The 16,473-nt window shown below is 46.7% G+C and overlaps 1 protein-coding gene across 1 annotated transcript in view; it reads right to left on the minus strand.

Moving 5' to 3' along the window:
- Window positions 1-16,473, minus strand: part of LOC309971799 (cadherin-23-like) — a gene marked incomplete at both ends in the record, with an annotated part of 325,411 nt that overhangs the window by 81,233 nt on the left and 227,705 nt on the right. Inside the window, one exon of the mRNA XM_082855179.1 lies at window positions 9,526-9,590. Coding sequence (XP_082711305.1) covers window positions 9,526-9,590 — 65 coding nt within the window. The remainder of the gene's footprint in view (window positions 1-9,525; window positions 9,591-16,473) is intronic.

Genomic DNA, 16,473 nt, shown 5'->3' on the forward strand with positions numbered 1-16,473 from the left:
TTGGGAACCTCCTCTGAGCTGTCAGTTGACGTTTGTGTGCTCTGAGCTGTTCCACAGCTGCCAGCCACTGCGCCTGGAAGGTTCTGGCTCTGAGACCAGGAAAGTCCCCACCCCAGAAGATGGGAAGGGATGAGAAAAATCCAAGATGATCAGGACAAGGCCACACGAACACGGGTGTCCCGAGGGACAGGGGTGTTCTGTGAATTGGTCCTGTTGTTGGTTCCTTCCTCCCAACTGGAGAGTGGCTGAGAATTGCTAGGTACACCTAACAGTCTCTGTCTCTTCCTGGTCATTTACACGGATTTGGGACCGGTAATCCAAGCTGACAGACACCGTCTTACTCATCCTGTTGGGCTTCCAGATGCATCAGACACTTTGTTTTCAGGAACAGACATGCCCTCTGAATTCAACCTGGCTTTGATCACGTTGAAAATGAGAGGGCTTCCACTTGGCTCAGTTTAACTGAAGACAAGGGAAAGAGTTGGCCTAGAACCTTGGTGGGTGACATGGCAAAGCTGGCACAGGTCAGGCAGTGAGCACACCAACCCACCTAATGGCTATGGCAGGTTGAGAGCCCCTTCCTGCTGGAGGCTGTGTATCCAGGTGGTGAAGACCACATGCTGAGGCCTGGCCTTGGCGTTTACCAGTTGTGTGACTTTGGGCAAGTAACACAGACTCTAAGTGGGGATGATAAGTGTACTTAGCACTGAGTTCTCCAGCATTTAGTTGTGAGGATTACATCAGATAACATGGGTAAAGCAGTTGACAAAGAGCTTGATACAAAGTGAGAGCTTCATAAATACAGCCACTGCTGCTGCTGCTGCTGGTGTGCTGTCCTTAGCGTTTCAAAGTTTCCTCATTCCTGAAGATAGCAGAGTGGAAGGACTCAAGCTCACCCTGTCTCATGAAAGTACCAAACTGCTGAACAACCATCAACAAAAGACCCAAACCTACCAAAAAAGGCGCTCTACATCCAAAGTAGAACTCACAACAAAATGGTAGGAGGGGTGCTTTCATGATATAATCAAATCCCATACCCGTCGGTGGGTGACCCACAAATGGGAAAATAATTATATCACACAGATTCTCCCACAGGAGTGAGAGTTCTGAGCCCTGCTTTCAGGCTCCTCAGCCTGGAGGTCTGGCATCCAGAGGAGGAGCCCCCGGAGCATTTGGCTTTGAAGGCCAGTAGGGCTTGAGTGCAGGAGTTCCACAGGACTGGGAGAAACAGAGACTCCATTCTTGGAGGGCACACACAAGATTTCACATGTACTGGGAACCAGGGCAAAGCAGTGACTCCACAGGAGCCTGAGGCAGACGTACTTGAGGGTCTTGTAGGGCCTCCTGGGGAGGTGGAGGTTGTCTGTGGCTCACTGTGTGGGAAAGGACACTGGGGGTAGAAACCTCAGTGAATATTCACTGGTGTGAGCTCTGCCGGAAATCACCATTTTGGCATCAAGACCTGGGCCCACCCAACACTCTGTAGGCTCCAGTGCTGGGACACCTCAGGCCAAACAACCAACAGGGTGGGAACACAGCCACACCCATCAGCAGACAGGCTGCCTAAAGTCATCCTGATCCTACAGCTGCCTGCTAAACACACCCCTTGACATGGCCCTGCCCACCAGAGGGACAAGATCCAGCTCCACCAGCTAGTGGGCAGGCACCAGCCACTTCCACTAGGAAGCCTGCACAAGCCCCTGGACCAACCTTACCTATCAGGGGGCAGACACCAGTAGCTAGAGGAGCTACGATCTTACAACCTGAGGAATGGAGACCAGAAACACAGAAAGTTAAACAAAATGAGATGGCAAAGGAACATATTCCAGATGGAGGAACAAGATAAAACTTTGGAAGACCAACTAAGTGAAGAGGAGATAGGCAATCTTCTTGAAAAAAAATTCAGAGTAATGATAGTAAAGATATCAAAGATCTCGTAAGAAGAATGGAGGCACAGACTCAGAAGATAAAAGAAATGTTTAACAAAGAGCTAGAACATTTAAAGAACAAGCAGAGGGCTTCCCTGGTGGCGCAGTGGCTGAGAATCTGCCTGCCAATGCAGGGGACATGGGTTCGAGCCCTGGTCTGGGAAGATCCCACATGCTGCGGAGCAACTGGGCCCGTGAGCCACAACTACTGAGCCTGCGCGTCTGGAGCCTGTGCTCCGCAACAAGAGAGGCCGTGATAGTGAGAGGCCCGAGCACCACAATGAAGAGTGGCCCCCGCTTGCAGCAACTAGAGAAAGCCCTTGCACAGAAACGAAGACCCAACATAGCTAAAAATAAATTTAAAAAAAGAATAAGCAGATATGTACAATAGAATAACTGAAATGAAAAATACACTAGGAAGAATCAATAGCAGAACAAATGAGGCAGAAGAGCAATAAATGAGCTGGAAGACAGAGGGGTGGAAATCACCACTATGCAACAGAATAAAAGAAAAAGAATGAAAAGAAATGAGCAGTCTCAGAGACCTGTGGTACAACATTAAATGCACCAACATTCACATTATAGGGGTCCCAGAAGGAGATGAGAGAGAAAAGGGCCTGAGAAAATATTTGAAGAGATAATACCTGAAAACTTCCCTAACATGGGAAAGGAAATAGTCACTCAGGTCCAGGATATGCAGAGTCCCATACAGGATAAATCCAAGGAGGAACACACCGAGACACATAGTAATCAAACTGACAAAAATTAAAGACAAAGAAAATATATTAAAAGCAACAAGAGAAAAGCAACAAATAACACGCAAGGAAGCTCCCATAAGGTTATCGTGATTTTTCAGCATAAACTCTGCAGGCCAGAAGCGAGCGGCATGATATATTTAACGTGATGAAAGGGAAAAACGACAACCAAGAATACTCTACTCAGCAAGGTTCTCATTCAGATTCGGTGGAGAGATCAAAACCTTTACAAACAAGCAAAAGCTAAGAGAATTCGGCATCACCAAACCAGCTTTACAAGAAATACTAAAGGAACTTCTCTAGACACAAAAGAAAAGGCCACAACTAGAAAAAAGAAAATTATGAATGGGGAAGCTCTCCGGTAAAAGCAAACATACAGGAAAGGTAGGAAATCATCCACACACAAATATGATATCAAAACCAGCATTCATGAGAAGAGGAGAGTACAGAGGCAGCATATTGGAAATGCACTGAAAATTAAGTGAGCAGTAACTTGAAATAATCTTCTATATATGTAGACTGCTATATCAAAACCTCACGGGAACTGCAAACCAAAAATCTACAATGGATACACACACACAAAAGAAAACAATAGATACACACACACAAAAGAAAACAAAACACACACACAAAAGAAAACACAAAACCAAAAATCTACAGTAGATACACACACACAAAAGAAAACAAAACACAACAATAAAGACTGTCATGAAATCACAAGAGAACAAAAGAGGAAGGGAAGAAAAAAGACCTACAGAAGCAAATCCAGAACAGTTAACAAAATGGCAAGAAGAACATACTTATAAATAATTACCTTAAATATAAATGGATTAAATGCTCCAACCAAAAGACACAGACTGGCTGAATGGATACAAAAACAAGACCCGGATATATGCTGTGTACAAGAGATCCACTTCAGACCTAGGGACACATACAGACTGACAGTGAGGGGATGGAAAAAGGTATTCCATGCAAAAGAGATCCACTTCAGACCTAGGGACACATACAGACTGACAGTGAGGGGATGGAAAAAGGTATTCCATGCAAATGGAAATCAGAAGAAAGCTGGAGGAACAATATTCACATCAGACAAAATAGACTTTAAAATAAAGACTGTTACAACAAGAGACAAAGAAGGATACTACATAATGTTCAAGGGATCAATCCAAGAAGAATATATAACAATTGTAAGTATATAAGCACCCAACATAGGAGCACCAAATATATATGGCAAACACTAACAGCCATAAAAGGAGAAATCTACGGTAACACAGTAATAGTGGGAGACTATAACACCCCACTTTCATCAATGGACAAATCATCCTAAGGAAACAGGCCTTAAATGACACATTAGACCAGATGGACTTAATTGACATTTATAGAACATTCCATCCCAAAGCACCAGAATACACACTCTTCTCAAGTGCATATGGAACATTCTCCAGGATAGATCACATCTTGGGCCACAAATCAAGCCTTGGTAAATTTAAGAAAACTGAAATCACATCAAGCATCTTTTCTGACCACAATGGTATGAGATTAGAAATCAGCTACAAGAAAAAAATCTGTAAAAAGAACACAAACACATGGAGGCTAAACAATATGTTACCAATCAACCAGTGGATCACTGAAGAAATCAAAGAGGGAATAAAAAAATACCTACAGACTAATGACAACAAAAACACAATGATCCAAAACCTATGGGATGCAGCAAAAGCAGTTCTAAGAGGGAAGTTTGGAGCAATACAATCTCACCTCAGGAAAAAAGAAAAATCTCAAATGAATAACCTAGCCTTATAACTAAAGCAACTAGAGAAAGAAGAACAAACAAAACCCAAAGTTAATAGAAATCATAAAGATCAGAGCAGAAATAAATGAAATAGCCATGAAGAAAACAATAGAAAAGATCGATGAAACTAAAAGCTGGTTCTTTGAAAAGATAAACAAAATTGATAAACCTTTAGCCAGACTCATCAAGAAAAAAAAGAGAGGGCTGAAAAAAATAAAATTTGAAATGAAGAAGGGCAGTTACAAGGGACACCACAGAAATACAAAGGATCATAAGAGACTACTACAGGCAACTATATGGCAATAAGATGGACAAGCTAGAAGAAATGGACAAATTCTTAGAAAGGTATAATCTCTCAAGACTGAACTAGGAAGAAACAGAAAATATGAACAAACCAATCACAAGTATTGGAATTGAAACTGTGATTTAAAACATCCAACAAGGGACTTCCCTGGTGGTCCAGTGGTAAAGAATCCGCCTTCCAATGCAGGGGACACAGGTTTGATCCCTGGTCGGGGAACTAAGGTCCCACATACCACGGGGCAACTAAGCCCGCATGCCACAAACACTGAGCTTGTGCAACTCAGTGAGAGAGCCTGCGTGCTGCAAACTACAGAGTCCATGCGCTCTGGAGCCTGCACGCCACAGCTACAGAGCCCACATGCCCTGGAGCCCACATGCCACAACTAGAGAGAGAAAACCTGCACATCACAACTAGAGAGAAGCCTGCATGCCACAACTAGAGAGAAGCCCATGCACCACAACTAGAGAGAAGCCTGCGTACTGCAATGAAAACCCCGTGCCTCAATGAAAGATCCCACGTGCCACAATTAAGGCCTAACACAGCCAAAAACATTAAGAAAATAAATAAATTTTTAAAAAATCCAACAAAGAAAAGTCCAGGATCAGGCTTCACAGGAGAATTCTATCAAACATTTAGAGAAGAGTTAACACCTATCCTTCTGAAACTCTTCCAAAAACTGCAGAGGAAGGAGCACTCCCAAGCTCATTGTATAAGCCTACCATCAGCCTGATACCAAAACCAGACAAAGATACCACAGAAAATTATAGGCCAACATCACTGATGAACATAGACACAGAAATCCTCAACAGAATACTAGTGAACCGAATCCAACAATACATTAAAAGGATCATATACCATGATCAAGTGGGAGTTATCCCAGGGATGCAAGGATTTTTCAATATCCACAAATCAATCAGTGTGATACACCACATTAAGAAATTGAAGAATAAAAACCATATGATCATCTCAATAGATGCAGAAAAAGCTTTTGATAAAAGTCAACACCCATTTATGATAAAAACTCTCCAGGGACTTCCCTGGTGGTCCAGTGGGTAAGACACTGTGCTCCCAATGTAGGGCACTGGGGTTCAATCCCTGGTCAGGGAACTAGATCCCACATTCATGCCTCAATTAAGAGTTTGCATGCCGCAGCTAAGAGTCTGCATGCTGCAACTATGAAGTCTGCATTCCACAACTAAGAAGGTCCCACTGCTGCAACTAAAAAGATCCCACATGCTGCAACAAAGATCCCACATGCTGCAATGAAGATCCCATGTGCCACAACTAAGACCCAGTGCAGCCAAAATAAATAAATAAATAATAAAATAAATACGGAAAAAAACCTCTCCAGAGGGCTTCCCTGGTGGCACAGTGGCTGAGAGTCCGCCTGTCGATGCAGGGGACACGGGTGTGTGCCCTGGTCCGAGAAGATCCCACGTGCCATGGAGTGGCTGGGCCCGTGAGCCATGGCCGCTGAGCCTATGCGCCCGGAGCCTGTACTCCACAACGGAAGAGGCCACAGCAGTAAGAGGCCCGCGTACCGCAAAAAAAAAAACCTCTCCAGAAAGTGGGCATAGAGGGAACTTACCTCAACATAATGAAGACCATATATGACAAACCCACAGCTAACAACATTCTCTCAGTGAAAAGCTGAAGGTGTTTCCTCTAAGATCAGGAACAAGACAAGGACGCCCACTCTCACCACTTTTACTCAACATAGTTTTGGAAGTCTTAGCCATGGTAATCAGAGAAGAAAAAGAAATAAATGGAATCCAAATTGGAAAAGGAGAAGTAAAACTGTCACTGTTTGCAGATGACATGATACTCTACATAGAAAATCCTAAAGATGCTACCAGAAAACTACTAGAGCTCATCAGTGAATTTGGTAAAGTTGCAGGATACAAAATTAATGCACAGAAATCTGTTGTATTCCTATACACTAAAGTTCCTATACAACAGAAGTTCAGATAGAGAAATTAAAGAAAAAATACCACTTACCATTGCATCAAAAAGAAGAAAATACCTAGGAATAAACCTCCCTAAGGAGAAAAAAGACCTGTACTCTGAAAACTATACAGACACTGATGAAAGAAATCAAAGATGACAGAAACTGATGGAAAGATCCACCATGTTCTTGGATTAGAAGAATCAATATTATCAAAATGCCTATACTACCCATGGCAATCTATAGATTCAATGCAATCCCTATCAAACTACCAAAGACATTTGTCACAGAACAACAACAAAAATTTAAAAATTTGTATGGAAACACAAAGGACCCCGAATAGCCAAGGCAATCCTGAGAAAGAAAACCGAAGCTGGAGGAATCAGGCTCCCTGACTTCAGACTATACTACAGAGTTACAGTCATCAAAATAGTATGGTTCTGGCACAAAAACAGAAATATAGATCAATGGAACAGGATATAAAACCCAGAAATAAACCCACGCACCTAAGGTCAATTAATCTATGACAAAGGATGCAAGAATATACAATGGAGAAAAGACAGTCTCTTCAACAAATGGTGCTGGGAAAACTGGACAGCTACATGTAAAAGAATGAAATTAGAACACTCCCTAACACCATACACAAAGATAAATTCAACATGGGTCAAAGACCTAAATGTAAGGTCAGACACTATAAAACTCTTAGAGGAAAACATAGGCAGAACACTCTATGACATAAATCACAGCAAGATCCTTTTTGACACACCTCCTAGAGAAATGGAAATAAAAACAAAAATAAGCAAATGTGACCTAATTAAACTAAAGAACTTTTACACAGCAAAGGAAACCATAACCAAAATAAAAACGCAACCCACAGAATGGGAGAAAATATTTGTAAATGAAGCCACTGGGAAGGGATTAACCTTCCAAATATACAGACAGCTTATGCAGCTCTATATTAAAAAAACAAAACAAAAAAAACCTCCCCAAACAACCCAATCAAAAACGGGCAGAATATCAGACAGACATTTCTCCAAAGAAGAAATACAGATGGCCAAAAAGCACTTGAAAAGGTGCTCAACGTCTCCAATTATTAGAGAAATGCAAATCAAAACTACAATCAGGGGGCTTCCCTGGTGGTGCAGAGGTTAAGAATTTGCCTGCCAATGCAGGGGACACAGGTTCGAGCCCTGGTCTGGGAAGATCCCACATGCTGCGGAGCAGCTAGGCCCGTGAGCCACAACTACTGAGCCTGCAAGCCACAACTACTGGGTCCATATGTCACAACTACTGAAGCCCGCGTGCCTAGAGCCCATGCTCCCCAACAAGAGAGGCCACCGCAATGAGAAGCCCACATACTGCAGCGAAGAGTAACCCCCACTTGCCGCAACTAGAAAAAGCCCGCATGCAGCAACGAAGACCCAATGCAGCCAAAAATAAAATAAATAAATAAATTTAAAAAACGAAGAAACAAAACTACAATCAGGTATCACCTCACACCAGTTAGAATGGCCATCAAAAAGCCTACAAACAATAAATGCTGGGGAGGGTGTGGAGAAAAGGGAACCCTGCTACAGTGCTGGTGGGAATGTAAATTGATGCAGCCACTATGGAGAACAGAATGGGGGATCCTTAAAAAACTAAAAATAGAGCTACCATACGATCCAGCAATCCTACTCCTGGCCATCTATCCGAAGAAAACCGTAATTCAAAAAGATACATGCACCCGTGTTCATTGCAGAATTATTTGCAATGGCCAAGACATGGAAGCAACCTAAATAGCCATCGACAGAAGAATGGATGAAGACGATATGGTGCATATATACAGTGGAATACTCCTCAGCCATAAACAAGAATGCAGTAATGCCATTTGTGGCAACATGGATGGACCTAGAGATTATCATACTAAGTGAAGTAAGTCAGACAGAAAGACAAATATCATATGATATCACTTATATGTGGAATCTAAAAAATGATGCAAATGAACTTATTTACAAAATAGAAACAGACTCACAGACTTCAAAAACATACTCATGGTTACTAAAGGGGAAAGGTGATGGGGGAGGGATAAATTAGGAGTTTGGGATTAACAGATATATACCAGTATATATAAAATAGATAATCAACAAGGACCTACTGCATAGCACAGGGAACTCTACTCAATATTCTGTAATAACCTATATGGGAAAAGAATCTGACAAAGAATGGATACATATATTTGTATAACTGAATCACTTTGCTATATACCTGAAACTAACACAACATTGTAAGTCAACTATACTCCAATATAAAATAAAAATTAAATTAAAACAAAGTATTGAAGAGCTAAAAAAAAAAAGAACTATGTGTGGACAATTTCACTCTGATATTTTTAGAAACTAAAGCAAAAGGGAAAATCTACTGTCATTTGATTTTCATTTTTCAACAACAGAACAAAAGGACACAGAAAAGTTTGTAAAAATGGTTATTTTCCTCCCTTGGCTTAAATGTCCCCTCTGTAAAATAAAGACATTAGGCAAGGTAAAAAAAACAAAAAAACAAAAAACAAAAAAACAAAAAACCTTCTTCATTCCCCAAACTAAAAGCTATCTTTTGAGGGTCAGAGAAACTATGCCCCAGAGTTTAGGGGACTTGAGCAATACTGTACCACAATCAGGGCCAAACGAGCAGCAGTGCCGTGAGTTCTGACTCACAGTCCAGTTCCCTAGCCACAGGGGCACAGCACTTTTCCTGGGCACCAAGAAGTGTCCTGGGCCTGCTGAGTGGCACAGGGCCACCTCGGAGGGCCAGGGGCAGGGGCTCACCGATCAGCGTTATCGCTGAAGAAGTAGTTGACTTCCCCGAAGGTGCCCACGTCATCGTCTGTTGCCTGCAAAGGTAAGAAAAAGAAGTCATTACTGCCAGAACCAGCCGAGGCTCCCGATCTCAGCAGGAAATGTCCAGAGCAAACCCACGCTTCCCCCCACACAGCTCCTCAGGCCCAGGCCGAATTATCTAGAGCCACGCTGTTCAATAAGGTTTTCACCAGTCACAAAAGGCGATTTAAATTAATACTGGAGCACACAGTTCCGGAGGATCAGTCTTCTACCTAAATCTCCAACTTTGCGAAATCTCCCTTCCTGGACTCATGTCAGACATTCTCTGTAGATGCTCAGAGGGCTTGGGGGAGAGACCCTAGACCTGTGGCTTGGGGTCACAACTTGTAGGTTTACAAAATATCTCAAACAAAAGCGGGGGTGGGTTCAACCATCTGGTGGCCTCCTCCGGCGACTCTCCTCCAGTCCCCAAAGCCTCCAAGTCAGATGTGGTACCCGGTAGGGGAGGCCTCTTGGGTGGATTTCTAGTGTTCCCCCTTCTTTAACCCGGGGAATAATCCACTGCGTGTATCAAGCAGACTATCATCTGGTCGGCAACCTCTTCTGCTGGAAACAGTCTGCTGCCCACCCCCACCCATCTTTTGGCATCCCTCTCTGCTTGAACAAGTGGTCCAAGTGGGACCTAGTCCCGTGACCTCAGGGACTAGGCTGGGAGTGGTCCCTGACCTCAGCAGGGGCCTATTAGAATCCTTTCCTGGGATTCTTCTTATTGTTGCTGGGGATAAAAGCTTTCCTCTGGGGCAGTGAAGCTGGGACGATGTGAAGTGGGAGTTGCTAGATGTGTAGGGACGATGAAGACAGGGGCTGATTTTGGTAGTTCTAGAGTCCTGAATCTGACATCCCTTCCCACCTCAGTTTGGTTTGTGAGTTCAACAAGATCTCTTTTATCCAGGCTGGTCCAAGTTGGCTTTCTATCACCTACAGTAGAAAGAGACTGGAGCGAGAGTGGCCTGCCTCATGCCTGATGATGGCAACAATGGTGACCACTGCCAGCCTGCACTCGATCATATGTTTTACACTGTCAAAGGGCATCCAGGTTTCTTAAGACCTCATTTTATCCTCACAACTGTCACAACATGATGAGGAAGGCACACATTTCTACCCATCACGCAGATCACAAAACTGAGGGCCAGACCGCAGTGAGGTCTGGTGTGACCCTGTCACCACTCTAGGTCATGAGCAGGTTCAAGCAGAGTGGGGCAGAACCTGCGATCCCTACTCCCATCCCAGGGTTCCTTCCTTTAGGCCACCTACGTGGGGCCCCTCTCCAACCCCTCCCTTGTCCAGGACAATGGTAGTTATAGTAGAGGCTTGGCTTTTGCGGCTGGAACCTCTGGGCTTCTGCATTGTCGCTGGCATGGTTACAGTCCACAGTGCAGACTAAGTGACACCATTCATGCATTCATTCAATAGTTACTCAGGAAGCATGTACTCTGTGCCAGGCACTGTGACCTCTGCTCCCTCCCAGGCCATGCCCTAGAGCTGGGCAAACTGCTACCTGCCACCAGAGCCTGGAGGGAAAGGCCTTGGGCTGACCTTGGGGTGTTTTACACTCAGGGCTTCTCTAAGATCACAACTGGATAAAGGTTCTGCTGCTAAAAATATGTTTCAATACCTACTTTTGTTTATTTTTTAGCTTTGAGGTATAATTGACAAATTATTTTATAACTTTATTATACAATAAAATTATTATGATAATATATTATATTGAGGTATACTTGACAATGGAAAGGATTCCCACTATTGAGTTAATTAACCACCCATCACCTCACAGATTTACTCTTTTGTTACTTGTCTGGTGAGAACACTTAAGTTCTACTCTCTCAGCAAATTTCAATGGTACGGTACAGTGTTATCAACTATAGTCACCATGTTATACATTAGATCCTCAGACCTTATTCACCTTATAACAAAGTTTGTACCCGTTGATCAGCCTCTCCCTATTTCCCCCTGCTCAATACCTTGGTACTAGGTATTTTTTGAGGTTCCTTTTAAAGTTCTTGGATTCTGTGAAATCTATTCCGTTCTGTGTTCTTTACGATAAACCCGAATTTCAAGAAAACGCCAATTTGAGTCCAGTATTTTGAATTCAGGAAGGCAGAGAAGTAAATGATATATTCCAAATGATTTAAATGAAAAAGTGTTTATATCCAAAGGGTTAAGATCTCAGTTATCCAGAAAACTTGGTTATCCAGAAGGAAGCCAATTCCAGGGGCTGTGGCAACCTGCTTTTAAGGACAGGCTCTTGTACACACTGTTCCATTCAGTCCCCACTGTGTTCAGCAGACTGTGTGTGGACCTCTGTCTTCTCACCGTCCTGGCCAGGCTCCAAGAGCATCACAGGTTGTCGGGGGACGCGTGTATAATAAATGGAAAGGTAAACGCCGAGCTATGTAACCCACCCTCTAACCCAGGACCGATTCCAGGGCAGACCCTCCCCCGTGCCCTGAGCCACTCCTCCCGACACCTGCGTTTATCGACTCCTCACACTTATCACGTATTGTATCTTCATAATGACCCTATGACGTGGGTGCTATTATTACTACCACCCCCGATTTACAGATGGGGAAACTGAGGCACAGAGAGAGTGAACAGCTCACCCAAGGCTTCACAGCTAAAAGAGCGGCAGAGTTAGGATTTGAACCCAGTGCCGGCTAGTCACATCCTTCGCCTCAACGTGTTCTTGCTTCTAAACCAAGAAGAGCACTTGTTCTCAGAAGGAATGGTTATTCCAGGGCAGAGGAGACCAAAACTTCTCATAATAAGCCCACCTCTCTCCTCCCCTTTCAGGGACCAGAGAAGGCGGGGAGGCACCCATAAGTCCCCTTTCATTCCACCAAGAAATGATCACCACCACACATGGCATCACTAGACTATAATAACTGCAGCTCAGTCTGGGGAGCAGCTGACCAGACGTCATCAAGCCCCTTGGTGAGGGGTGAGTGTAATGTAAAGACCCTAGCTCCAGGTCAGAGTCAGCAGCCCAGGTCACCGTGTGACCAAACAGCAACCTCCTGGGGCCTCGGCATCCTCATTTGTCAAAGGAAAGGGTTTGGGGAAGCGAAGAGGGCAGGGCCGCATCTGCCAGGCTCACCTCCCAGCCTGGACAGTGCCTGACACATGGCAGGTGCTTCACAAATGCTTGGAAAACGAAGGAACCAATTCTAGTAAGAAGGGGGTGGTGGAGAGATGGGGGCAAAGCGAGGAGAGCGGATTCTAAGGGAAAGGGAGGGGCGAAAAGAAGGAGCGAGGGAAAAGGAGGGGAGAGGCTAGGAGGGGCAGAGGGGTCAGCAGAGTGGGCTGCGCCAAGCCACAAGGGGGGTTCCTGCCCCTGAAGGTCGCATCGGGACCCTGGGGACAAGCCCTCCACGTCTATGTGCCCTATGGAATTGCACTCGGACTCTTAGGGTGGGAAGGACCCCCGAGGTCCCCCTGTCCAGTCCTCTTCACCCTGAGGCTCAGGGAAGTTAGGTGACGAGCCCCTGGGAACAAGACAGAACTGTCTTCTCTCTCCAGGCAGATGCTGGCCTCTACCACCCCCGCTGAGTCCCCACTCCCTCCCCGAGTGGACTGAGCACAGCCATGGTTCCCACGGTGACCCCTCTCCCCGGGGGCCTCTTGCTGCCCGCCCAGGCCGCCGATGCTAAGCGGGGAAGATTTGTGAGTCCTTTAGTGCCACCGTCTAATGACCGTATGAAATATGTATGCCTGGTGAAGAGGAGAGGGAGAACTTTCATTTTTCACGTGCACGAAGCAGAATAATATGGCAGGCTGTGCGCCTGCCAGGGTGGGAGCGGCCAGCACAACACAAAGGGCCTGGTCAGGGTGCTCCGGCCAGCGCCAGGCTGCTGCGGGGCCTGATAGGGCCCTGCGCCCAGAGAAGGCAGCAAATCTGCCCGCTAGGCGGCCCTGTTGAAGGCCCTCCTACTTTACGTGCATTCTCAGCCCTGTACTTGGGCCTCTGCTGCCAGCTCCGGCCTCATCTCCGACCACGTGCAGGCTGGACCGTGTGCGGCTCCCGGGCCTGACCGGCTCTGCTCACGCTGCGCCCTCTGCCGGATCGCCTCCTTCCTCTCCCACCTGGCTCACCCACTCCTGTCCTCCTGGCTCCCCAAGGTTGGGTTAGGGCTCCACCCGGCTGGAGATATTCCCAGCTGTGACCGCTCGGTGGAGCTGGAGCTGTGGGCTGATGTGTTTCCCACCCCAGGAGGCTGCGGATCCCCGAGGCCAGGGTGGGACACGGGGCCTGGACATCAGGGTGGCTCAGGAAAGCTCCTATATCCGTCATCTACAGGTACACCTGCGTCCACATCCACACCACATAGGTACGTATACTGTTTCATTTCGACCACACGCATACGTGGCAAGTACTGTTAGAACCCTCTCCTCCCTGTCTTTAACAAACAAGGAATCAGAGGCAGGATGATAAGGAACTCTCCCAAGATTTCACAGCTGGTAAGAGCCAGAGCTGGCCTCCAGATCCCTGTGTTGAAAACCGTTTAGCAGCTTGTGACACACGCCCTCGGAGCAGCGTCCTGTGGAGGCCTAGGAGCCGCTTGGCCGTGCTGGCCAGCCCAGCAGGGGGCGCTGCCGGGGCCTGCTCCACTACCCACCCTGCAACCTGTCCCACCCAGGCAGGTCTCTGTCCCAGCCCCACTCTGCTTGTTACAGCACTTTTCACAAGAACCTCCTTCCCAGGACCTGCTTTGCTCCTAAGCAACTGAAAAATCAACAGATGAATCACGTGCCAGACAGACAGTGACCCTCGGGCCCACTTTAGGAAGGAGGGTTTGAGAAGTGACCTGTGCAGAGAGAACAAATGTCCTCCTCAGGCCATGAACACCCTTCCTCCTGCCACGTTCTGGGACTTTCTGTCTCCGTGCTGGGTCACTTCCGGGATCTCGCTGCTGCTGGCCCCCTCTCTGATGCCTCTGTGTCCCCGTTACTACTCCACCTGGGCTAGAATCTCACCCACAGGTACACACTAGCACATTTTGCCACTTGCCATGACTCTCATAAGATGCCCAGGTGTAAGAAGTCAAAACCAATGGCTACAATGATCTTCCTCTGCTCGAAGACCTTCAATGGCTCCCCACTGCTGCTGAATTAACTTCAGACCGGCGCCTGTCGTCAAGGCTCTGCAGAGCCTGGCTGGCCTTGGCGATTTTGTACCCATCTCTCCCTGATGCACCCAAACTGTCCCCTCGTTGCCTGGTTGCATCATCCCTTCATTCCGTAACTGCTGCCCACCCCTCCAAATGCCCCCTCCCTTAGGGAGCTCCCTGGCTGCTTCCTGTTCTTGACCTGAGAGCCCCTGGCTGGACCTGTTTTAGAATACTCAGCAGTCCGCTGTCCCTGAAACCTGCTTGCGTATGCCCCGTTGCCTCCCCTTGACGGACAAGTCTGTACCTAACTTATTTTTGTATACTGTGTTGTGCTTGGCACAGGGCTCAAAATCTTCGCCAAATTTAGTAAAATCTGGGATTTCCATTGCCAGACACTGAGGGCCAGCATGACCTTCCTTCTGGGGGGCTAGTGCTCCCATCAGCAAACACCTTGGTGGGCCGTGAGCAGCCAGAGTGGGGCTCCTCAGCTTGCCCAGGAGGCAGGGCTGGGGTTTATAAAGCATCTCCAGTAAGTCTCCCAAGCTCAGGTAGAGGCAGGTGGGATGGGGGGCGGGGGGAACACTCACTGAACAGCCCACACGGTCAGCCTGCAGGCAGGTGCGGAGCAGGCGAGAAGGGCAGCGTGGGCGTGGAGGGGCAGATGGGGGGCGCCTGGCACACCACAGAAAGAACCTTCACCAAGATGATGATCAGACTCGCGCTCAGTCACGTGCTCAGTAAATACTTTCTGAGCTTTTCCAATGTGCCAGCTACTGTGCCTGGCTCTGAAGCCACAGCCATCAGCATGACAATGCCCTTGCTGGAATGTGACTTACAATCAGAAAGGGGAGACAGACAATAATGGAGGAGAGAAGTAGCTAAATGACAATTTCAGACAGTGGTGAGAACTGTGGGGAAATACAGCAGAAACTGGGCTAGCAGGTGACCGGGTTGCTATCTTAGGTTGACTAGCCCTGGAGAAGATCTTTGGCACAGTGTATCTGGGTCTACAGGACAGTCACTGGCTGGACACCGAGAAGCCTGGGAGGTCCTGGTGAGAACCGCTCTCACTGAGGCCCGGAGGCGGCTCAGAACGTCTCTGTCTCCCCCAGTGGAAGCGTCTGCAGCCCAGGAAGACCAGCCGGCGGGTCAGCATCTGTCCCCGCGGTCAGCTCATGGGAGAGGGTGCCGCCGGGACTGGCTGCTGCCCAGCGCCTGATTTATAAGGCGTCTCCTCCGATTCTCAACACTGGCATTACCAGCAAAACTAATTCCCTCATTTGGGCCTTTATAATTGCATCCGCGAGTGCTTATTTCTGTGATGGACAATGCCGGCAAAAGTGTAATTTTCTTCTGCTGACAAAAAAGAAAAAAATAAATACCCACGGCGGGGGGGATAATTCCAAAGGTTAAGACAAGGTTAGCCTGCAGTGGAGGAATAGGCAGATCCCCAGACCAGCCAGGCTCATGTCAGAAACGTCCGACTTTCGCCTGGTTATACAGGGTGGGAGGGGCTCAAATGGCCCCCCGCCGTTTCCCTTTGAGCACTTACTCACAGTGTCAGGCACTGTGCCCCGCATTTCTCATGCTTTAGTTCACTCTACCTTCCCGGAAGTCCTTCCCTCTGGGAAGCACCAGTATTATTTCTATTTTACAGATGGAGGGAACTGAGGCTCAGAAAGGTCAATCAACTTGCCCAAGGTCAACCAGCCACGGTACCAGGACATGAACCCAATACAGTCAACTGCAAGGCAGGCGCTCTCAAACACTC

The sequence above is a fragment of the Leucopleurus acutus genome, assembly GCF_964270905.1.
Source record: "Leucopleurus acutus genome assembly, chromosome: 14".
Lineage (NCBI taxonomy): Eukaryota > Metazoa > Chordata > Mammalia > Artiodactyla > Delphinidae > Leucopleurus > Leucopleurus acutus.